The 25,451-nt window shown below is 38.6% G+C and overlaps 1 protein-coding gene across 5 annotated transcripts in view; it reads right to left on the bottom strand.

The window, feature by feature from the left end:
* The window catches only part of PDE1C (phosphodiesterase 1C), a 596,098-nt gene that overhangs the window by 377,875 nt on the left and 192,772 nt on the right, over window positions 1–25,451 (bottom strand). For all 5 annotated transcript variants that reach the window (XM_070511509.1, XM_070511518.1, XM_070511514.1 and 2 more), the window contains exon 3: window positions 1,665–1,836. In XM_070511509.1, the coding sequence (XP_070367610.1) occupies window positions 1,665–1,836 (172 nt within the window). The remainder of the gene's footprint in view (window positions 1–1,664; window positions 1,837–25,451) is intronic.

The raw sequence follows: 25,451 nt of genomic DNA on the forward strand, positions 1-25,451 counted from the left end.
CAATGCCAATGGATTTCTAGCTTCAATTGCTGAAGTGTTGGCACATTTACACCTGCCGTGTTTTTCCTACCGCACCAAGTGTTACAAGGAACCAGAAATAAGTCCTGACCTTAACGAACTTATAATTTAATCTCCTTCTGGAACCAAGATATGGACACATAATACAACTAGCAGATCAAATGAAGTTCATGGCCATCAATACATTCTTCTCTATTAAAGAGCACTGAGGGAATGCAAAAAGAAGGGAAGATGGTAATGGAGTCGGGCTAGCAAATAAGCTGTTTTTTTCATGAGACCAATTCTTTAGCTGTTCATTGAAGAAGATGACGAACCTGGTCTGGAGCAGAAGGAGTAGCTACAAGAAGACTGTCTGTGAAGGGGCTGACTCCACCAGAGAAGCCAAGATGAGAACGCCCAGACCTAGAAAGCCATTCACCCTCCCCTTTCCCACCGCAGTCACCTGCAGAGAATCTCAGGTTCAGAGAATGTTCTTCTCTCTACTTGAGTGGGTTTTATTTTTTTAGAAAACCTCACAATGCAGTAACCAAACCCTTACTAGGAATAAGAAAGCATTTGCCTTGCAATTCTTGTCCCGCCACTGCATCAGTCACATTCTATAAAGAAATCCAAACCCCTATTCATCACTTCTTTTCAGAACTCATCTATAATTCAATCTACACTAGGAACCTTCACACAATGAAATGGCTTTTACCAAGCGATTACACACGTCACCTGGATGCAAAAGAGAGCACATTTTTCAAATATATTTCATGGACTCCAAGAGTCGTCTGAATTGTTTATGGGGAAGAAAAGGGAGGTTTATATGTTCCACTAGCCATGTGGAGAGTATGAAAGCCTTATATAATGGAAAGGAAACTGAAAGAAGTAAAATTAGGGTAACAGGGAGAAAGGGGGAGGAAGGCAGGCTGGCAAAATCATCAAATCTTAATTTCTTAATCTTAATACCAGTACTATTGTGTATTTCAAAAGTGAGTTAGAAAGACCCAATTCAGAAAAAAATCTCACTTTTATACACTAAATCCATACCCAGATTGATTTTTATTTAACAAGGGTGAGAAAGTGAGGGACAGAATCATGATGAAAGTGGAGTATAATACAGAAAGAAAACGCAAGAGGTCTTTACAGGAAGATGCAAGACTAAACGATGAACAAGAACAGAGTAAACGGCCACCTGGGAACCACACGAGAAGATCCTCGCTTCACTGCAGGAGGCAGCAGCTCTCACATCTCTTACAACTAGAAACCTTCCCCCAGCAAGAGATTCAAAAGGCACAGGACTGAATTAATTCCCACCACGTGCTTTTTCTCTGTGCACTTATCTCCATGCGTCATCCTCCTTTGAAGCAAAGACTCATTAATCCAATTCAAATTGCCAACATCAGTAAATCCTTTGCCTCAGCATTTAAATGCCAATACCAATTAAATACCAACAGCAACTTAACTACTGATATGATCTTCACTACATTCAGGAAATCCAGCCAGAAGTCCAGCTAGCATTAATTCCAGCACTCCCCATCAATTCTAATTTACTCAGTGTAAAGAAACAAGGTAATTTGCTGGCCATGCTGACAATGCATCCAACTGGATTGAAATAACTCCACAAGCAAGTAAGAAGGAACAAACTGAGTTGCGATCCGCCAAACCTGAAGGATGTCTTCACCAAGGCTTCCGGGCTATCAAGCGGGGGCAGTTCATCAGCTAGGATTTCCTCCGGTGGCCGGGGGTCGTGGACAATCGTTGGCCGTGGCTTCTCCTTGACATTCCCTGTGAGCCCATCGATGAGGGAGTTCCACAGGCAGTTCTGCGACTTAGACCCTGAAGAACGAGGGAAAAAAGGTGTGCAAGTGAATTACCAATCAACTCTATGTCCCGCCTTGCCCAGCTCAGGATTTTCAAAAGCAGAGCAGGGAAATTTACCTATTTCTCATGATCTCCACCAACATCAGAGGACTCCAAAAGATATGGGTCAGGCAACTTATGGAGTAACCAGGAATTTTTTAATTTTTGTGGAGAAAATAGGCTATCACTCTGACTGTTTTGAATCATAACTAAGTTTTACGGATATATATCCTGTCTCATTTCAGTGGTGATCAACCCAAACTCCTGATAGAGCCACAAGTATCTACTTAGGAATTTGTTCAGCAATTGGAAGCATACAAAGGACTACCTTTGGAGAAGAGTAAAGATGCTCAAACACATGTCTCCCCTATGAACTCAGCTTGCGTGAGGCCCAAGTTTCAAGACTTTGGGAGACACTGATCCCATAGAGGGCCCCACCTCTAAGAACCAGAACTCACCACAGACAAGTTCATTCTTCTGGAAGATCAAGATCCAAGGAAAATTACACTGCATGTTTACTGACATCTTACTCTTCAAATACCTCAAACACATGAGATGAATGTTAAAGGCAGACACGAAGTGGATACGGTGTCACAAAATAGGGCCGGATCAGCCAGGTAATCCAGGTCAATATCAACAGTGATAAGTTACACTGATATTATGTATCCATCATATGATGTGACAAAAATGGCGCTTTACCTCTGTAGTGTTCCTCCCCAAAACACATAACTCCAGTGTTTTAAGCATGTTTCTAGCTTCTGTAAACTTGATGCTTTAAGATCGGCCCTACATACATACCCCAGAATCCCAGACATGCCTTGTTCTGGACAACCCAATAATATGCCTGAGTCACCTTGCCTTGGCCTCCTGCCTCCCTCATCTTCCACCTCCTCCCTTCCTCCAACTCTTCAGGAAGAGTCCTCCTCCCAGGGGCACGCTTTTCAAATACAAACCAACCAATCCAGAGCCTACATCCCTAACACCCCCTCACCGAGCTTTCACACTCCAGGCTACTATCCACCTGCCCCAGTCATCCCAGGACTGTGTACCAGACAACTAGGGACAGCTCCAATGCTCTAGAGACCACTGAAGTCATTCAAACGAGCCAATCCTAAGCCTGCTTACCCTGCCTCGCCTGTTCCTTCCTGCAGAAACCACAATAAAGACTCTTTCCCATAGTTCCCCTTCTTTTCAGTGACTCCAGCGCCTCTCAGTGTGGCCTCCATGGTGTGACATCTAACCCCTCTTTGGGGGTCTGTGAATATTAACAAACTATCTTTTCAATGACCATCACCCCCTGATCTCTTGGCCTTACCATACCTAAACAATAATTTGCTGTTAGTGCCCTCAAGTCGATTCCAAATGCTAGGGACCCTGTGTACAGCAGAGCAGAACCCTGCGCAGTCTTTTTGCGCCATCCTCTTACCTTCCGGTGCTGTAGCAGACAATGCTCTGGTTCTATTCATAGGGTTTTCACGGTAAATTGTCTCAGAAATGGGTGTTCAGGTTCTTCTTCCTACTCTGTCTTAATCTAGAAGCTCCGCTGAAACCTGTCCAACATGGGTGACTCTGCTGGTATTAGAAATACCAGTGGAACAGCTTTCAGCATCACAGCAACAGGCAGCCACCACAGCATGACAACCGACAGATGAGTGATATGATTCCCTGACTGGACTGGGAAAAGAACCTGGGCCATCGCGGTGAGAGTGCGGAATCTTAACCACTAGACCACCAGGGCTGGCTAAATAATAATAAAACCTATTAAAACACCCAGTCTAGTCATGGGGAAAACATCAGACAAATCCCAGCTAAAGGACATTCTACAAAACACCTGACCAGTACTCTTCAAATCTGTCAAGGTTATCGAAAAACAAGGAAAGTCTGAGAAACTCCTCCAAGAGGAGCCTTGAAGATATGATGACTAAATGTAATGTGGCATCCTGATGGGATCCTAAAACTTAGAAAGGACATTAGGTACAAACTGAAGAAATCTGAATAAAGCATCTTAATAAGAATGTATCAATATTGATTCATTAATTATGACAAATGTCCCATACATTGCAATATAAGAGGTTAATAATAGGGGAAACTGGGTGAGGGGTATATGGGAACTCTTTGTACTATCTTTGCAAATTTTCTGTAAATCCAAAACTGTTCTAAAATAAAAAGTTATTATAAAAATACAAATAAATAAAATACTATAAATAAAATTATTATAAAAGAAGTCTATGAGCAAACTTTTTTTAAAAAGTAGAGCCTGAGGGCCTCATCACCATCACCCAGTTGCCATGGGCTTGTGCTGGGTTTCCTCTTCCCAGAGGAAAGAAAGCATTTCCCTTTGCACAAAGATACTGTCCAGTTGCCAAGCTATGCACCCATGGAGCTGTCCACCCAGAAGAGGTTGGCTTTTTCTACCCCATCCATGCAGAAGGAGTACCTTTTTCTAACTCACACAAAGGCTCTTCATGGGGCATAAGGAGGTGTGCATGGAGGGGTAAGGAGCAGTGACAGCTAACACACATGCGTGTGACAGGTGTGTACAGACTAATTTGTATGCACAGGGGACACCTCCCCAAGACCCTGACCCGCCGCCTGCAGCCCACCATAGAAGAAATCACTGTGGTTTGTTGTGCCTGAAGGACAGCTCTGTCACCAAGACCAAGAGAACTTCACACACAAAAGGGAGCCCCTCACGAGGATCCCTGAACCTTCAAGGACACCCAGGGGTCAAACAACTCTTTTGGTCTAAGGACCATGGCCATGACTGACCCCCTTGGGGTGTCCCATATCCAAACTGCTTGTGTCAATCAAGAGAAAATTAAAGCACATTAGTGGCAGAAAACAGACCCCTCCCACTTCTGAAATGCAAGACAGCTCTTTTAAACTCCTAAACATATATCTTAATAAGATTTGGTCCTATTAATGAAAGTCTGGTTCTACGTTAACAAAGGTCTGTTCTATGTTAACCAAGGTCTGGTTCTAGGAGGAAAAACAACAGCAGCAGCCTGTTTTCTTAAATTTGATCTAAGTGAAGGCCTTACAATAAACTTCCTCCCCATTTCCCTTCATTCTTTCATTTACTCATTCAATATATACATATTGAATTCCGTCAATATGCCAGGTTCCATTCTGGACCCCAGAAATAGAAAGATGAATGAGAATGTTCCCCTTGGGAACCAGTCAACCCATAAGCAATCACAATAAATGGGCAATGCACCATATCTAAGGGGCAAATAAAAGGCTACAGTGAGCAGAGGAGAGCTCACCCACTCTGCCTTAGGGCCCTGGAGAGAGCTGAGCAGAGGACATGACCTCAACGTGGGTTTAAAGCAGGAACAGATCTTCAGCAGGTGGGGAAGAGAGAAAAACATTCAGTGCAAAAGGCATGTGCAAAGGCTCAGAGGCATAACAAAGCAGCTTGTCAAGGCTGGAGCAAAGGGAGAGGGGGCAGTGAGCAGAGATAAGGCCAAAGGCTGAGGGGGCCAGTTGTAAAGTGTCTTGAATAAAATGGTAATCATTTTAGAATTTCTTCTGTAGGCAAAAAAGAACTAAAGATTTTTAAGCAAGGTTGTGGTGACATGAGCATATCTGTGTTTCAGAAAGGAAACCAGTGTGTCATAGAGCAGTGACCCTGTGAGGAAAAGCAGGGCTGTAGGAAGGGGTCTATGGACCCATTTCATCTGTAGACAAAATAACGAAGTCTTACATATATATATATATATGACTGACTTTTAAGTATATGTGGATGTGATGAATAAACTACAAATTCATGTCAAAGTGCTACTGAATTCATAATAGTTTTTTTCAACATTTTCTCAGTCAGTGAATCAGAAGGATCACATGACCTAAGCTTTCTCTTCATTAGAGGTCCCAAATGGACATGACAGCACCTCCAGAAGTTGTACTAACAGCTACAAAGACACTGGCAAGTTTAAGAGAAGACTGTGTTATAAGCTATGAATAGGATTCACTCAACATTCATTCCCAATCCCCTGTTCACTTGCATTCCTCTTCTAAAGAGGCAAGAAAACAATATATTCCACTTCCCAGCCTCCCTTACTGCTATGGCTAACAATGTTATAATTCTGGCCGATGAAATGTGGGTGGAAATTCCTGGGGCTAGAGTCTCTTTTCAAGTAAAAAAGTAAAGTCTCAATAGGACAAAAACGTTTTTGTCCCTTTAAACTTTGCCCCTTTTTTCCCCTTTGCCCTTCTTTCTTCTTCTCACTGGAAAGTGGACGTGGTGTTAGAGCTACAGCAGCCACCTTGTGACCATGAAGTGGCAAGCATTACAACAAAAGCTGACATCTTGCATATAGAAAAGTGGAAAGGTAGAAAGAACCTGGGTTCCTGACAACACAGTTGAACAACTTCCCTGGTCTCTCCCATCTCCAGATTTTTTGTTGTGAGACATATAAATACCCACTTAGTACATTCTTAGGTCTTTGGTTGTTTGCAACCAAATGCATTCCTAAATGTTACATGTATGCTTATCACATAACATAAAGGTATTCCCCATATCCAAATGGTACCATCGATAAAGCACTAGAAACTGATATCTTAATAAATCCTCCAACTATCTTCTGAAAGGCATAATTACATTGCATACTTTTCTCATGTTAAATTGTTAATTTGTTAAACGTGAACAAACACAGCAGAATTTTTATAACCTATTTTAGATTCTGGGAAAGTCAAAAAATAGAAATGATCTGTGTTTCTCTTGACCTTTGAGAGCCAAGAGAATAATTACTCTCATGGGGTGGCCTGTGATTTTGTTTTGTTTTGTTTGTTTTTTAAGTTAAAAAGTGGGGAGGGCGGCCGGCCCGGTGGCGCAGAGGTTAAGTTCGCACGTTCTGCTTCTGCAGCCCGGGGTTCACCAGTTCCGATCCCGGGTGCAGACATGGCACCACTTGGCAAGCCATGCTGTGGCAGGTGTCCCACATATAAAGTAGAGGAAGATGGGCACGGATGTTAGCTCAGGGCCAGTCTTCCTCAGTAAAAAGAGGAGGATTGGCAGTAGTTAGCTCAGGGCTAATCTTCCTCAAAAAAAAAAAAAAGTGGGGAGGGGATCTCTGTTCAAGAAAATGTTGGGAACCAGTGACACAGAGGATGTCCTAGCTGGGAGATGTGCATGAGCCTAGAACTGGGGCAATCAGCTGGAAGGGAAATCAGCCATGAGAAAATGAGGGGTCTGGAAAAACCTGGTGATAATGAAGACATAAGAGGGTGATTTTAGGCGACAAGCAAACAGAATCAACAGGACTTGGTAACTGATGAGATGTAGAGGATAAAGAAGAGAGCATGTCAAGATAGATTGAGGTTTCTGTTTAGGCGGCCAGGTAGGCAACGATGCCATTAAAAAATAGTGGGGGCAGAGCAGCTTTTGGGCCCAGAGTTGAACTATGTTCTGAAAAGCTGTATTTCAAGATAGAAAATACAGACAAAGATCCTCTCCATATTCATAAAGAGGGAGCATGCAGCTGATGCACACATGACTCAAATGAGAATACTATATTTCGGTAAACACATCTATCACAATTGAGATTAGAAAAACTTCTGCAGCATGAGAAAGTGAAACAAAAATTTTCTTCAAAAAAATTTTTGGTTCTCATCTAATCCAAAAACTAATAACTAAAATAATAATAAACATTTTAAAGAAGGGCAATATCAAAGCCCCAGCCCTGTCCTGGACTGCTCCAGCTGTTCTCTGACTTGATCAAAGTTGTCACTACATAGAACTTGGGCTCCAGCCACAAGGATCTACTTATAACAGCTCATTAGTGAGCCTCACCTATAACCTGGCTCGAAGGTGTAAACCCCAGAGCAATCCAAGAAGCTGGCAAATTTTGAGGAAAATTTTGCTTATTTCTGTTTTAATCTCTTTCAGAAGGTAAATCATTGACGACAGTCTGCTTGAGGTGAACACAACACAAAATGGGAAGATTTAAGAATATTGGGTATGCCTGAGGGATAAGTCCACTGACACATGCCAACCACCAACAGAAGGGGACTATGTCTGTGCCCCCAACACTCCAGCACAGTGCTGAGTGCTTCAGAGCTCGGTGCTGGATGCTTAAAGACCTACAGAAACCCTCACTACACCATCCCTGCCCTCAAGAAGCTTTGGAGAGCCAGAAAAACGCAAAGCGCCTACTGACTGGTTCAGATTAGAGCCAGTCTATGGAAAAATGAACTGGTTTTCCCCTACTCCTCATCCCCATCCCCTCCTAAAACATTGCCCAAAAAATGGTTAAAGACTTTGAAATGGGCAAAAAAGTTTAGTGGGTATGCTGTCTACCTCACCCACCTCAGTTATTTCCATTTTTCATTATCTTGGAACTATTTTACACTTCTGTAAATTGGAGGAAACCGATAGCCATGCAAATAATTCTTGTTTATAGAAATGTAAATTGTGTCCCACGGAATGCAATTAATTATTGCCTGTAGTTACTGATGAGTTTAGGCAGTTTTACAACTATTAAGGAAATTCACTTCAACATTCCTGATGGACCTGTATATCTGTCTGCTCTCCAGATTCTCCTTCAAACCACTTGTAACATCTTACTGGTTTCTTCATCAATTAATGAGACAAATAAGATCTTTGACACATATTCACTTGGTATTTGTATAAATTTTCTTAAATTATCCTTTAGCAATAACAAAGTTCTCATGCGGTCCACAACCAACATTTGCTGCACCTCTTTGAAAAGTTCTATAATTAACCTCACCATATCTAGGCCAGTTGAATTAACTATAATAGGGTACTAATATCTTCCAAAGAAAGATCTCTGTAAACTGACAAGGAGTGATTTCCAATATGTATTGTAAGCTGGGGAAAAAGCAATATGCATGAGTCACATACTATGCTATCTAGTATCTGATAAGTATATTATGCTATCTCTTGAGTAAGAAACAAGAGGAAATGTATTTGCTTACTTTTGCAAAAAGACAAACAAGAATAATAGACTAGAAACCATGAAAATGGTTACCTACAGGGGATAGGTTGAAAATAGAGAGAATAGGCTAGAGATGAGAGAAAGACTTCACATTTATAGATAGTTTTTTACTTTTGAACTATGTAAATGTTTTAATACTCAAAAATAAAATAAAATCAACAAGGAATAAAGAAATCCTAAAACTGAATACAAACAGGAACAAACAAACCTAACTGTATATCAAGTTGGTAACACAACCATAATGGAAAACAAGAATTAATTTAAATATCTTTTGAATACAGTACTCCAACTGTACATCCTTAGAGCAATTAATTCTAAGCATGCATGCACATGCACACACACTGCAAAGAAATCCTGAACTTCCCTTAGTAGGTTTCTAGTCAGTAGTAATCATAAAGTAGTAATCTAAACTATGTCACGTATATTGTAGGATAGAGAAAATGAGCAGCTATAACAAGGATTTTGGGCTCCAGAGCTCTCAGTTCAGGAGAAGGAAAATATAAATAGGCAATGGAATGGAAGAATGCAAAGAAGAACCCTGTGGTGTTGGATTTGAATTAGAACAATCAGTATGAACTCATGATCATATTCACCAGGACTTGAAGAGATGTTTGCTGAATAAATTAATTCATAAATGATAGACTATTTTTTCAAAAAATAAACCTTTAAGGGGCCAGCCCTGAGGCCTAGTGGTTAAGTTCAGCATGTTCTACTTTGGCAGCCTGGGTTCAGTTGCCAGGTGCAGACCTACACCACTCATCGGCAGCCATGCTGTGGCGGCAACCCACATACAAAATAGAGGAAGACTGGCACAGATGTTAGCTCACGGTGAATCTTCTTCAGCAAAAAAATAAAAATAAAAATGAATTTGGGGCCGGCTCCGTGGCCGAGTGGTTAAGTTCACATGCTCCACTGGGGCGGCCCAGGTTGGGATCCTGGGCGCAGATATGGCACGGCTCGTCAGGCCACGTTGAGGCGGCGTCCCACATCCCACAACTAGAAGGACCTGCAACTAAGAAATACAACTGTGTACGGGGGGGTTTGGGAGATAAGGCAGAAAAAAAATGAATTAAAAAGAACAATAAACCTTTAAGGCAAAAGGTGAGCAAAAATAGTTTCCACAATTTGAAATAAAAAATACACAACAAGAAATATACTAAGAGTGAAGCAAAGAATACTACCATGTCCAGAGAAATGAGGCCTTTCTTAGGCCATCGTGAATTGCTTCCAACATAGGGTCTTGGCCTAGTTTCCTTTTAGAAAGCAGACCTTGAGACAAAGGCTTGTAGCAAGTAGTTTATTTTGGAAGTGACTCCAGGAAGCAGGAGTGGAGGACAGAGAATGAATCAGGGAACAACAAAGGAAAGCCAACACACAGGTATGATATTGAGTCATCACCACTCTGGGTGTATTAACCACGTTTCTGGCTTCGGTAAACTTGATGCTTTACCATCTGTCCTATATGCATGTGTCAGGTATGTCTTATTCTGGACAACCCCATAATATGCCTGATTCACCTTGTCTTAGCCTCCTGCCTCCTTTGCTGCCCCCCTCCCCTCACCTCCCTACCCCACCCCGCCCTTCAGGGAGACTCATCTCCCAAGGGCACGCTTTTAAAATACAAACCAACCAATCCAGAGTCTACATCTCCAACCACCTCCTTTATTGGGCTCTCATACTCTGGGCCACTATCCTTCTGCCCAAATCACCCCATAGCCGGGTACCAAACAACTAAGGACAGTCCCTATGCTCCAGAGGCCACTGAAATTAGTCAAAGTAGCCAATCCTAGACCTGCTTACCCTGCCTCACCCACTCCTTCCTATGGAAACCACAGTAAGGCTCTTGCTCACAGTGCCTGCTCTCCCTCTGCCTGGGGACGAACACTGGTGCTTCCCTGTCTGGCCCCCATGGTGTGATGTACCCCTTTCTCTTGCAATCTGTGATTATAATTATCTTTTATTTTTTAACAATGTAACTTTTACAGAAGTTTTAGGTTCAGAGCAAAACTGAGGGGAAGGTACATAGGTTTCTCATATATCCCCTGCCCCCACTCATGCATAGCCTCCCCATCATCAACATCTCCCATCAGAGTGGCACCCTTTTTACAATTGTGAATTGGTCCATTTCATCTAGGTTATCAAATTCATGGGCACAGAGTTATTCAGAGTATTTCTTTATTGTCCTTTTAATGTCCATAGGATCGGTAGTGATGTCCTCTCTTGCATTTCTGATATTAGTAATTTGTGTCCTCTTTCTTTTATTCTTAGTTCACCTGGCTAGAGATTTATTGAATTTACTGAACTTTTCAAAGAACCAATTTTTGGTTTCAATGATTTTCTCTGATTTCCCACTTTCAATTTCATTGATTTATGCTCTAATTCTTATTATTTCTTTTCTTCTGCATACTTTGGATTTAATTTACTTTTCTTTTTCTAGTTTCCTAAAGTAGAAACAATAAACTTAGATTGTTGATTTTAGGTATTTCTTCTTTTCTAATATATGCATTCAATTCTATAAATTTCTCACTAAGTATTTCTTTCACTGCATCTCATAAATTTTGATGTTATGTTTTTATTTTCATTTACTTCAAGGTATTTTTAATTTCTCTCAAGATTTTTTTCTGTGACTCATGTATTATTTAGAAGTGTGCTATTGAATCTCCACATACTTGGGGACTTTCCAGTTATCTTTCTGTTATTGATCTCTAGTTTAATTCCACTGGGGTCTGAGAAGAGACATTGTACGATTTCTATTCTTTTAAATTGGTTAAGGTGTGTTTTACATCCCAGAAAGTGGTCTATCTTGGTAAATGTTTCAAGTAAGCTTGAGAAGAATGTGTATTCTGCTACTGCTGGATAAAGTTAATTTATAGATGTCAATTATATTCAGTTGATTGATGATGTGGGGTTTTTTCCCTTTTAAATAAATTTTATTTCATTCATCAAAACAGCATCTATATATATAAAGATTGCTACATACAGACATGAGTTATTATTTGTTCAGTATACAGATACTTCCTGATGCACATGTGGATTCCCAGGCCCCTTCCCATAACTTTGTAGCACATCCTCCTCTCACTACCCAATCCCAGAGAGAGAAAAATACTTCTAAAGATTTATGATGATACTTTGGAAAAACAATATTTCCAGTTAGTTGTCCTAATTAGCACCTAAAGAACTATCCATTCATAAGTGTTATCATAATTAAAATTAATTTGTTATGAAAACTTTATAGTGTAAAAAAAAACCTGTTATTTTTATTTATAGCAACTTTCAATAAGTAAACGTTTTCGGTTTTGTTTCTGAGGGAAGATTCCAGATTTTTTTATTAGATCTTCAAAGGGGTCCATAACTAAATACTAAAATATATGGACCAGTGATTTAGAGACAGTTTTCTAACCCAATTTTACCAGATTAATGATGTGTTGAGTTCAGCTATGTTCTTACTGATTTTCTGCCTGCTGGATCTGTCCGTTTCTGAGAGAAGAGTGTGGAAAATCTCCAACTATGATAACGGATTCATCTATTTCTCTTTGCAATTCTATTATTTCCTGCCTCACATAGTTTGACACTCTGTTGTAAGGATTGTTATGTCTTCTTGAAGAACTGACCCCTTTATTATCATATAATGCGCTTCTTTATCCCTGATAACTTCCACTGCTTTGAAGTCTGCTGTGTTTGAATTAACACAGCTACTCCTGCTTTCTTTTGATTAGTGTTAGCACGGTATATTTTTCTCTACCAATTTACTTTTAATCTATATGAGTCTTTATACTTAAAACAGGATTCTTGTAGACAACTATAGTTGGGTCTTGTTTTCTGATCCACTCTGACAATCTCTGTCTTTTAATCGGTGCATTTAGAACACTGACATTCAAATGATTATTGATATAGGATTAATAGCTACCATATTCATTACTGTTTACTAGTGTTGCCCTTGTTTTTTGCTCCTATTTTTGTCTTCCACTGTTTTTCTGCCTTTGGGGTTTTAACTGAGCATCCTATGTGAGTCCATTTCCTCTCTTTCTTAGCATACTGGTTACAGTTCTTCTTTTATCTTTTTTTTTCAGTGGTTGCCCTGGAATTCACAATATACATTTACAGCTAATACAAGTTCAGTTTCCAATAACACTATACTACTTTACACATAGTGTGAGTACCTTATAATAACAAAATAATCCTAATTCCTCCCTCTCATCTCTCGTATCATTGCTGTCAGAGATCTTCAGAGCTGTGGGTGATGCTCAGAATTATCCTCCCGAGGAATGGAAGAGGGAAGATTTATCTGCAGGCTCTCATCCCAAGGACAAGGGTAACCCCACAGGGTATTAATTCCCTAGCCCTTCTGGTCTACTATGCATGACTGTGGGGCAATTCCCACATCATCAGAGAATCCCCAGGACAGAAATCAAGAGAAAGCAATATAGCTAGAGCTTAAAAAGCGGGCCAAGAAAATCTGAAGCTGGGCTCAAGAGGTACCCAATATATAGAGTTTCCACACAGTTTTTGTATCCTAGAAAATACAACCAGAGTCCCACGTACTACTTATCCCTGCCTTGGAGGATCACAATGGCCCCCTGCCATGGTTCGTCCCAACTCAACCTGAGTGAGCCTTTTGGAGCACTGTCCTCTTTGAACTCTGAGTGAGTGAGAAAGAACTCTTCCTCTGATTCTCCACAAACATGGACAGAGCACTCTCCAGGGACAATGGAATGGTCTGCTCTGACAAAATGAAAAATAAAAATTCCCCTGTTCTGATTTATTTTAAACTGATTTTGAAAGCATGAAATGTCTATGACTAAATAGGAGTAAAAATACGGGAACAGATAGAGTCACACAGGTCTCTCTTCAATAATATCAAAAACCCCATGAGGGAAATCATAGATAAACTAAGCCTTCAGGGTACCAAAAATAATGTGACTCAGGTGCAGGAGCTGAGAAACTCCATTCAGCCCACTCCATCTCATCTGCTCTGCCCACTCCCCCACCTCTCCCCACCCCAGCTCTCCTCTCTCCTTTGTTCCTGACTCTCATTCGATGCCTTTTACATTCTCCTTTCCTGTTATCTCCCCTCTGTCCCTGCCATAAATCCACTCCTTTCTCTTCAGAAGGACAATTTCTTGTGTATGCCTTGAACCCTCCAGACTGATTATAAATCCTCCACAGTCATAAACTCTCGTAGCAGCATCCATACTACTGAATTTATCAAGAGAACAAGAGCTCAAATCAAATGTAACAAACATTTGTTCAGTATGTGCTAGGCACTGTCATGATGCCTTCATCTATGTTACCTTATTTGATCATCAAATCAACCCTTCAAAGAATGTATTATTGAAACATTATTGAACACTGAGACATTAAGGCTCCAGGAGATTAAATAACCTAGATCAGACTGCTTTGACCAAAATTCTCATTCTCCTAATTCAGGGCTCAGAGTGACACATCACACTGTTTGTACTTTATTTATACGTAAATAAACAAATACACAGTATACGTCAAGCAAAATGTTCTGCATTTTTTAGCACGAAACAGACGTCCTTTTATGTATGAAATAAGACACACTGTATCTGTAACTAGGGAGAGCCTTATTGTTGCTTAGTCTCTTGCATGAAGCAATTTGCAGCTTCCTTTAAAGAAGGAAGTTGGGGCTACAGGTGGAGATGAATAATGCACGGTGAGTTTAATGGGTTGAGAAAAGACAAGAAAGCAGAAAATAAGAAGAATCTACAACAGAAATAACTACAGATTCATTTTGAAGTGTGTAATGGTGGCAGCCTGATAAACTGTTGGCAGGAGGAGCCCAAGGTGATGTGGTAATCCCATTTAAATCCAACAAGTAACTTATCAACTCAGTTCCTGATAAAAAATACACAAAGATTATGCTGACAGAAGGCTGAGAAGTTAGAGTCCTGAAAAGAACAGAGAAAAGAAGAGATTTAATTCTCTGAAAGGTCAAAAAAAAAATCTTGGAAACCTTCAATTGGTCTCAAAACATCTGTGACATGGCTTTGTAGATATCCTCTCCTTCTGGGAGGATAAGGCTCCAAAAATTCCTAAAAGGCAGAAAAATTGGGGCTGGGGTACAGAGGTCAGGAATGAACCTAATAAAGACCCAGATGAAGAGTTTTATGCTCACAAAAATAAAACAATAAAGATAGCACAAAAAAAAAGTATCAATAACGTTTTGACTATCTTTAAACCAGTCACATAGGTACTGCTCTGTTATTTTAAATATGCCAACTCTTGGTTTTAGAAACTTTAAGAAATTCTCTCTTCCACAATTTCAAACAGATTTGCAATCTAACTTTATTTCAGATATCATACACATCAAGGTGAGGAGGGCTCCCCTATCAAAGTCTAAGAATACAACTTGATTTGTGATGACATATTCTAAATTCTCAAATATGTTAGGGTTTATTTCTGAGTTATACTGTTAGATTAACCTGTCTTTTTTTTTTAATAACTGGATTACATTATTTCCCTTATTATGGCTTTATAATATCCACTAATATCTGATAGTGCAAGATTTCCTCCTCTCTCTTTTTGGCTATTCTTACTTGCTTAAGTCTCTAAGAAAACTTTAGTTAAAATTGTTGTGTAATTTCTAAAGAGAAATCTCCCTTTTGAATTTATATCAATATAGTATTTAACAAAAATATAATTGTTTAATTATTTAGCAGAAGAATTATCATCTTAACAACCTATCATGCTCTCATCCAGGTAGATGATTGGTCTTTTCGGTATGGAATGTCTGTTGTATTTATTTACCCAAGCACCTTCTCCTCCCTATTTATAATAGCCCTTCTCGCTTTATTTTGAGAACATCTCCTCGCTCATTACTCCTTCCATGTGAGTCTAATGGACTTTCAGTTATGTTACTCTATGGCCCTGGCCTCAGTGATAAGTCAAGGAGTAGGTATATGACTCAAGCTTGGATAATCACAGTTCTTCTCTAGTATTTTTCATACCGAAACCAAAAGGAAGGGCCTTTTCTTTCCTGTTAGATTCCTAGTGCTAGCAACCACATCCCAATGCATGAAGGAGCCTGAGAAAACAAAGCTAGTACCCTAAGGAAAGCAGATAAAAGAAGAGTCCTGAGAGTGGCATGTCCCTGGTTCTAATCCGTCATATCCCGAGATCTATAGCTCTTCTATAGGTCTGTGAATTGCTACAGTCTCCTTCCAGCAAAGCTCCTTTTAAGCTTAAGAGTTTGCATTGGGTTTCTGTCACCTGCCAACCAAAATGTCTTCCCATGTATTCAAAACTTTTATTTGCTTCAGTATAGTTTTAATTTTCTTTTGTCCTGGAAATTCTTAGTTTTTTCCTGGGCATTTTACATGCTTAACCCACCTGTGTTAATGGAGTACAGGTTTAGATTATATTCTAAATTGTTGTTGCTGGGATAAAAGACAGCTATTCATTTAGTGTATTTGCTTAACAGTCTGTCTCCTTACTAAACTCTGACTCTTTTTAAGGATTTCTTTGTTTATTCGTTTTTATTTTTCTAAGCATAAATACCATCTACAATAATTTTCCTTTCTCTTTTCTAATAGTTATACCTCTTATTTCTGTTTCATGTCTTATTGCATTGGCTAAAACTTCCAGAAGAATTTTAAACTATATTGGCAATAGCAAGCAACCTGATCATTTTGATAGCTTCACTTCATTTTCTATCTATGAAATGTCTATGAAATTTTCTGTTGTAGCCTTATTTCCATTTTATAATCTAGTTTCATTAACTGTCTGTTCCAGAAATAAAAAAATTCAATGATAAAGGCTTTACCTTCTATTGAGATGATCATGTATTGTTTCCTCCTTCCTCCCTCCCTCTCTCTCTCTTTGACCTATTGATGTGTTATACTGGTAGCTAAACGGAAAAAACTTACTTTCCAGATGGAATCAAATTTCCTCTAAGGAACTTCGTTAGAAAAATAATTGATGGTGGGAGGAAGGGGTGAAGAGCCCTAAAGGCACTGATTGAAGGAGACAACAAAGAAAGAGTTAAACTATTCTGTATGCAAAATGAAGAGAATTTAAAGGTGGGCAAGAGCAGAGAAAAGGGAAAAAGAGAGGAGAGAGAGAAAGTTGAGCAATATAGCTCCAAGCTGGAACCATGCTTGATAGAAATAAGTGAAGAACTTTCAAAGAACATATAAGCCGATATCCATGTTTAAGTTAAATACTGTATGCAACTGCAATGTAATCACCTCTCTAGAAAAGTGAAAGTCTTACACACTTGCTGTTTATGAAAGTGATATTGGAGAGAAGATTTAAAAATTATGAAGAATGGGCCATGTCTCATCTTTTGTTTGTGGTCTGGGAAAAAAGTAAATAAACAGCTGCAAGACCCAAAGTGTAGGACAAAATTCAACAGACTTAGGCAACAATGGCCAGAAGTAACAAGAAGAAACTTAGAGAAACCTCTGAAAAATTCACTGATTGAATTTTAAGGATTAGAATTGGATGTGGGATGTGAGGTTTGAGACAGTCATATGTAGGTCTTAAACATCATGTCTATATGACATGTGGATTATACGTTAAAACACTTTATAATAGTGAAGCCACCTTGCATTACTCAAATAAGTTCTATTTGGCCATGTTGTATTGTTATTTTGGTACACTTAAACATTTGTATTGCTAGAATTCTATTTAAGCCTCTTTGTAATTGTGTTCATAAAGGTTAGGCCTTAGTTTTTTCTTTTATATACTCATCATCATAGAAATAACATATTCCCTGATATTTGAATGTAATTGCCTATAAAATTCTTGGGATCCAAAGTATTTTTAGCAAAGTAATCATTTCACAAATTTTTCAATGTCATCTTTTGCGATTGCTGCATTCAGTTTATCTATTTCTTTTGGAGTCAGTATTTTCTGTTAGAAATTGCCATTTTTCAGAGATATTCAAATTTGTTAGAATAGATTCCTATGCATTTTCTGTTTTAATCTTAATCTATGTATTCATAGTTTTGAGTATTTGTTTATTTTCTTCTCTAATTATTTTCTAGAGCTGTGCTATCCAATATGGTAGCCACTAGCCTATGTGGCAATTCGAATTTCAGTTAATCAAAAAGGCGGCATACAAATGGCCAATAGGTACATGAAAAGATGTTCAACATCACTAATCATCAGGGAAATGCAAATCAAAACCACAACGAAATATCACTTCACACTAGTTAGAATGGCTACTATCAAAAAGGCAAGAAACGACAAGTGTTGGTGAGGACGTGGAGAAAAGGGAACTCTGGTGCACCGTTGGTGAGAAGGTACACTGGTGCAGCCACTACGGAAAATAGTATAGAGGCTCCTCAAAAAATTAAAAATGGGCCTACCATATGATCCATCAATCCCACTTCTGGGTATTTATCTAAAGAAAATGAAAACAGTAATTCAAAAAGTTACATGCACCCCTATGGTTCCTTGAAGTCAATAAATCCAAAATATTATCATTTTAACAATCAATATAAAAATTATTAGTGAGGTTTTTATATTATTCTTTTTTTCAAAGCCCAGTGTGTATTTTACACTTACAGTACATTTCAGTTACCACTAGGCACATTTCAAGTGCTCAACAGTCACATTGCATGGGATAGCACGGCTGTACAGAATTTATTCTGATCCATGTTTCAAGTGGCTGAAGTACATCCTTGAATAATTTTTCCAAGAATGACAAGACGATTAATGAGACACACATGAACAACAACTTAGGTACAGATTTACCGAATTCACATTAAACTTCGACCATGTTTTTTCTTAATTACCTTCTGCTATTTATATGCTGTAGAAGAGAATCAGGAACCAAGTCTGACAGATTTTTTTTCCCCTGTAGGCAAACATTTTTCTTTATCTTTGTATTTCAGAAATTTTGCTAGCATATATGTAACTGGGGGTTATTTTTACTGGTTCTTAAATTTATTTTTCTGGAACATAATGAGCCCCTTCGATATGCAAACTCAGGCCTTACTTTCTTCTATTCAAGCAAGCTGCCTTCAACTTCACCTTTGATTTCTCCTTCTGTTCCAACTGTTGGCTTTAGTCTCAGACTATCTATGATTCATTTATTTATGTTGGTTCTTTCTTCTCTGATCTCCAATTATCTTTTCTCATGTTTTTCAATTCTGTGTCACTTCCATCTATAGTTGGAGACACTGTTCCTCAAGTTTGTCTTCCACTCATTGAGTAAAATTTTTTTCAGTGTCATTTCTATATTTCAGTGTGGATGTTAAGTCCTATGTTGCATCTTTACTTTCTTTGCATCTTAACTCAAAATCAACCTGTTTCTCTTCTTATGGCTTTCTGCTCCTATCTCATAAGGGTTATGTTTTCTTGCTTCTTAGGGGAAATACAAAGCAGCACTTGCATTTTTTCTTTTGGCTTCTATATTAAATCATTTTTCAGAAGCCCACCTTTCCCCTAAGGCTTTAGTATGGTGTTTCATTTCCATAGTTCTTCATATTTTGTTTGGAGTTTTATTTTGGATTTAATGTTAGTTTAATCATTCTGGAATGCAAAAAGATTCATACAGAGCTTATTTTCCAAAGGGCAAGGTGTGTAGGTCACTTTAGATTTCATTCACTACCTACTGGGGCTGCCAGATAAACTCAGCAGAAAGAACCAACCATAAGATTCACATTTATACGCAAACAGCTAGTTATCACAATGAGCAATGCATAACCCAGTCCTAAAGAGTGAACAGGAGAAATGGTGCCCAATATGCTTCGAGGTAAAACCTTGCATCTGTCTTTACCCAATTAATGGGCACAGCTCCTATATAATTTTCAAAGTCTATTTAGAAATTCATCTTGTGCGGTGGTTCACTATATAGTGAGATCATCAATTCCAAGAGGAAAGGTCTCGATTACTCTTTGTCATACATCAAAAGAATGAGGCTGTTCAGCAGAGTAATGATGTAGACAAGATTAAAGCGAGACTGTTTTCAAGAACATTGACAGCACTCATTTAGTAGACTAATTAAAAGAGAAGCTTATCTACTAAGAGTGAAATCTACTTGACAAACACGTTGTTAATGGTTAGTGTAAGTTAGGTACTTGAGAGTTAGAAGACAGCATTTTTTTTTAAGTTTTCCATAATTCAGACTTTCACTAATTCAGATATCACATCCCCCATAATTATGTGAAAATTTTTCAATGCATAACTACCTTGAAGTATGCTCACGTCTGCAAAGCATGCAAAAATCCAAGTCTTACCATCTGCTGGATGATTCATTTGTAAATCTGCCTAGTATTCCTTTGGGAAGTTCGAGGACTGATTTTTAACCTCATTAAAAAAAACTGGGTGGGAATGAATTCAGTAATGCAGTATGTATGAAAGAGCTCTGAGGACTTAGAAGAATGTACCACATTCATCTCACACATGTTTAAATGGTATGTGTACTTGATCAAAAATAAAAGTGTTTGAAAATAATTGGTTGGCGATATGAAGTTTTAATCAAGAGCTCCAGAAAAACAAAAGTTTTGGGGTAATACATTGTTCACAGAGAAGAATTTTGGCCCAAACCAGCCATTACCAGTAATAAAATAAAGACATCATCTGTTGGTGGTAAGCTCCTTCAGGGAAAGAACTGTGACTTACTCATTTTTATACACCTGCACCCAAAATGTCCTTTCAAGGTTAACTTTTTTGGTCTGCTTCTCAGATATCTGCTTCTGAGGCTGTAAAAACCACATTAAAAACTTGGATGAACATCTTATCAGTCTTGTCTTCCTTCCGTGTGCTTCAATTACATCACGCATGAGTTTTCTTCAGTTTCTCACCCAACTGGCTTCACACCTTGGCCTCCCTTCCTATCTTGCCCTAGTGGATTAGGGAACCTAGCTTCATAACATTTACTGGCCTGGAAACTAGGCAATTCTTCCACAGGTTGCAAGAATTGCAACTGCAAACATGAGAATTTCAACAGAGCTCCCAGGACTGCACCCCTGCAGAGGCCATAGCTTAGTCTGCAGGATGATGCCCTTGGAGTCACACATTTCACAGCCTAAAAGACTGTATGTGTCCACCCTGGGATTCAACCCACACCATGCACACCATGGCAGGAACTGTGGCACCACCTTGGTCTACCTGCCTATCCAGGGAGGGGGTTTAGACACAGTGCTTGGCACACAGTAAATGCTCTATAAACATTTGTTGAAAGAAAGGTATCACGGGAAGTTATGATGGTAAATCATGGGAGTCCCTAAGTTAAAATGCATCCGACTTCTTTCTAGTAAGGTAACTGAGCATGAATCCTTAAGAACTGTCCAGGCAATGAGTGGGTTTTATCCCTTTGGAATAGTTACAGATCTGGAACATTTCCATTACTCTGCTTTCAGTCCAACTGAACAAACATTTATCGAACACTTATTATAACCGCACTGGCAAGGCACAGTTCCTGCTTTCAAGGAACTCAAAATGTAGTAGGGAGACAGTCATGAAAGACATACTTATAATACACTATGAAGCAAGTAATAATATAACTGTGTAGAAATATACAGAAGCTGAACAAAGGAGGGACCGATCATTTTGTCCCTGGGGTCAGGGTGGCTTTACAGAGAAGGTGGCCTATGACCAGAGTTTTGAGAGACGAATGGGTTGGCCTGGTGGTTAGCAGAGGGAGAGGACATTTCAGACACAGAGAATCAAATGTGCAAAGGCGTGAAGGAGAGAAACAGTATGGGAAGGCAACTAGTTTCATTTTTCTGGGGCTTAAATAATGAGGTAGGGCCTGACGAGAGAGGTCAGCTGGGCCAGATCTTGAACAGCCTTGTGTGGTGTGCCAAGGACCTTGACTTTATTCTGTAGGCCATGGGAAGTCATTGAAAGTTGGTTGGTTGGTTTGTTAAACTTTTTATTTTGAAGAAATTACAAATTCACATGCACTTGGTAAGAGAGAATAAAAAGATCTCATGTACACTTTACCCAGTTTCCCCAGTAGTAACATTTTGTAACACCGTAGTATAATATCACAACCAGGATGTTGACACTGAGGCAGAGCATTGCCATCATCACAAGGATCCCTCATGTTGCCTGTTTACGACCACATCCACTTCCCTCCCACCCTACTCCCTCCTTAACTCCTAGCGACCACCAATCTGTTCTCCATTTCTATAATTTTGTCATTTTAAGAAGTGTTGTATACCTGGAATCATACAGTATATAGTCTTTTGGGATTGGCTTTTTCTCTGAGCATAATCCTGTGGAGACGCATCCAGGTTGTTGCATGTATCAATAGCTTGTTCTTTTCATTGCCAAGTAGTATTCCACGGTATGAATGTACCACAGATTGTTTAACCATACACTGGATAAATACATCTGGGTTGTTCCCAATTTTTGGCTATTGTGAATAAAACTTTACCATCTTAAATATAAAATTACCATCTTAACCATTTTTAAGTGTACAGTTCAGTGGCATTAAGTACATTCATATTGTTATGCAAGCATCACCACCATCCACCTTCAGAACTCTTTTCATCTTGCAAATCTGAGCTGTATATCCATTAAACTCTATTCCTCCTCCTCTCAGCCCCTAGCAACCATGATTCTACTTTCTATCTCTATGAATTTGACTACTCTAGCTACCTCAAGTAAGTAGAATCATACAGTATTTGTCTTTCTGTGACTAACTTATGTCACTTAGAATAATGTCCTCAAGATTCATCCATGTGGTAGCATGTGCCAGAATTTCCTTCATTTTTAAGGCTAAATAATATTCCATTGTATGAACATACCATATTTTTTTTTACCCACTCATTTGTCAATGGACACTTGGGTTGCTTCCACATTTTGGCTATTGTAAACAACGCTGCTATGAATGTGAGTATACAAATATCTGTTCAAGCCCATACTTTCAGTTCTTTGGGGTACATACCCGGAAGTGGAACTGCTGGATCACATGGCAATTCTGTTTTTAATTTTTTGAGGAACCACCAAACTCCCTTCCACAGCAGCTGTACCGTTTTACATTCCCACCAACAGAGCACAAGGGTTCCAGTTTCTCCACATCCTTGTCAAACTTACATTCTTTGTTTTTTTTTTTTTCTTTTACACTAGCCATCCTAATAGGTGTGAGGTCACATGTACCAGTTTTTGTGTGGACATAAGTCTTCATTTCTCTGGGGTAAATGCCCAGGAGTACAATTGCTGGGTCATACAGTAGTTGTATGTTTAATTTTTTAAAAACAGCCAAACATTTTTAGAGTTGGCTGTACCACCAGCAATGTATGAATGATGCAGTTTCTCTGCATCCTTGCCAGAATTTGGTATGGTCACTACTTTTTATTTTAGCAATGCTGATAGGTGTGTAGTAGTATCTCATTGTCATTGTAATTTGCATTTCCCTAGCGGCTAATGAAGCTGGACATATTTTCAAGTGCTTACTTGTCGTCTGTATATCTACTTTGGTGAAATGTCTCTTCATCTCTTTTGGCCATACGCTAAATGGATTGTTTACTTTTTTACTTCTGAGTTTTGAGAATTCTTTATATATTATAGATACCAGAACTTTCTTCAATGGCAGCATTATTTGCAAATATTTTCTCCCACTCTGTAGCTCGTCTTTTTCAACATCTTAACAAAGTCGTTTGCAGAACAAAAGTTTTTAATGTTGATGAAGTCCGATTTATTAATTTTTTCCTTTTATGGATCATGCCTTTGGTGACAAGTCTTTCTTTCCTAGCTCTACATTCCACAGATTTTCTCTGGTATTTTTTCCCTAAAAGTTTGGTAATATTACATTTTACATTTAAGTCCATAGTCCATTATGAGTTAATTTTTGTGTGAAGTTTGAGATTTAGGTTGAAGTTTGTATTTTTTTCTTCTTTTGCTGAGGAAGATTAGCCTTGAGCTAACATCTGTTGCCAATCTTCCTCTTTTTTTGCTTGAAGAAGATTAGCCCTGAGCTGACATCTGTGCCAATCTTCCCCTACTTTATATGTGGGTCACTGCCACAGTGTGGCTGACTAGTGGTGTATGTCTATACCCAGAATTTGAACCTGGGCCACCAAAGCAGAGAAGGCTGAACTTAATCACTAGGTCACAGGACCAGCCTCAAGGTTTGCATTTTTGCCTATGAATGTCCGAATACTCCAGCACAACTTGTTGAAAAGGCTATATTACCTCCATTGAACTGCTTTTGCACCTCGGTCAAATATCATTTGGGCATATTTGTGTGGATCCATTTCTGGGTTCTGTATCCTGTTCCATTGATCTATGGATCTATCCTTTCACCAGTACCACCTAGTCTTTATTATTGCAGCTATACATTAAATTTTTAAATTGAATAGACTGATTCCTTGCACCTTATTCTTCCTTTTCAAAATTGTTTTAGCTATTCTAATTCCTTTGACTTTCCATGTAAATTACAAAATAATCTTGTCTATATCTACAGATAATCTCGCTGGGATTTTGAGAGGAGTTGTGTTAAATCTGTATTTCAATTCAGGAAGAACTGAAATCTTTACTATGTTAAGTCCTCCAGTCCATGAACATGGTATGTCTTTCCAGTTATTTAGATTTTTTTTTTATTCCTCTCAAAACTATTGTATGGTCTTCCACATTTAAGTCTTACACATGTTTTGTTAGATTTACATCTACACATTTCACTTTTTTTGAGTAACTGAAAATGCTATTGTATTTTTAGTTTTGGTGTCCATGAGTTCATTGCTAGTGTAGGAATACAACTGATTTTTTAATGTTTATCTTGTATCCTGTAACCTTGCTGAACTCACTTATTAGTTCTAGGAGTTTTGTTAATAGATTCCTGGGAATTTTCTACATAAATAATCATGTCTTCTGCAAACAGAGAGACAATTTTATTTCTTCTTTTCTGATCTAGATGCATTTTATTTCATTTTCTTCCCTTACTGCACCAGCTAGAACTTCCAGCTCTATGTTGACTAAAAAGATGTGAGCAGGTATCCTTACCTTGTTCCCAATTTTAGAAGGAAAGCATCAGTCTTTCACCTGATGATGACATTAAGTATAATGTTCACTGTAGGTTTCTTGTAAATGCTCTTTATCAAATTGAGGATGTTCCTACTTCCCTGAGAGTTTTTAGCATGAATGTTGAATGTTGTCAAATGCTTTTTCCACATCAATTGATATGATCATGTGATTTTTCTTCTTTAGCCTATTAATATGGTGAATTACATTGATTCAATATTAAAAGGGAATCAACTCCACTTGGCATGATGTATAATTATGTTTACATAATTTTTAATTCTTTAGTTAATATCGTGCTAAGAACTTTTACATCTATATTCATGAGGATATTGGTCTGTAGTCTTTCTCTGGTTTTGGTATCAAGGTAATACTAACTTCATAAAATGAATTGGGAAATGTTCCCTTCTTCCTATTTTCTGGAAGAGATTGTGTAAAATTGATGTGAACTTTTCTTGGGCCATTAGCTATATGATATTGGGTGACTTGTAGTAGTTTGTGTTTTTAAAGGAGGTGGTCCATTTCCTCTAAGTTGTCAAATTTATCTGTGTAGTATTGTTCCTATCACTCCCTAATTATCCTTTCTGACGTCTTCAACATCTGTAGTAATATCCCTGTTTCATACCCCATATTTGTAGTTTGTATCTTCTCAATTTTTTTTCTTCAGTCTTGCTAGAGGCTTATCAATCTTACTTACCT

The sequence above is a fragment of the Equus asinus genome, chromosome 1 (assembly GCF_041296235.1).
Source record: "Equus asinus isolate D_3611 breed Donkey chromosome 1, EquAss-T2T_v2, whole genome shotgun sequence".
Taxonomy (NCBI): domain Eukaryota; kingdom Metazoa; phylum Chordata; class Mammalia; order Perissodactyla; family Equidae; genus Equus; species Equus asinus.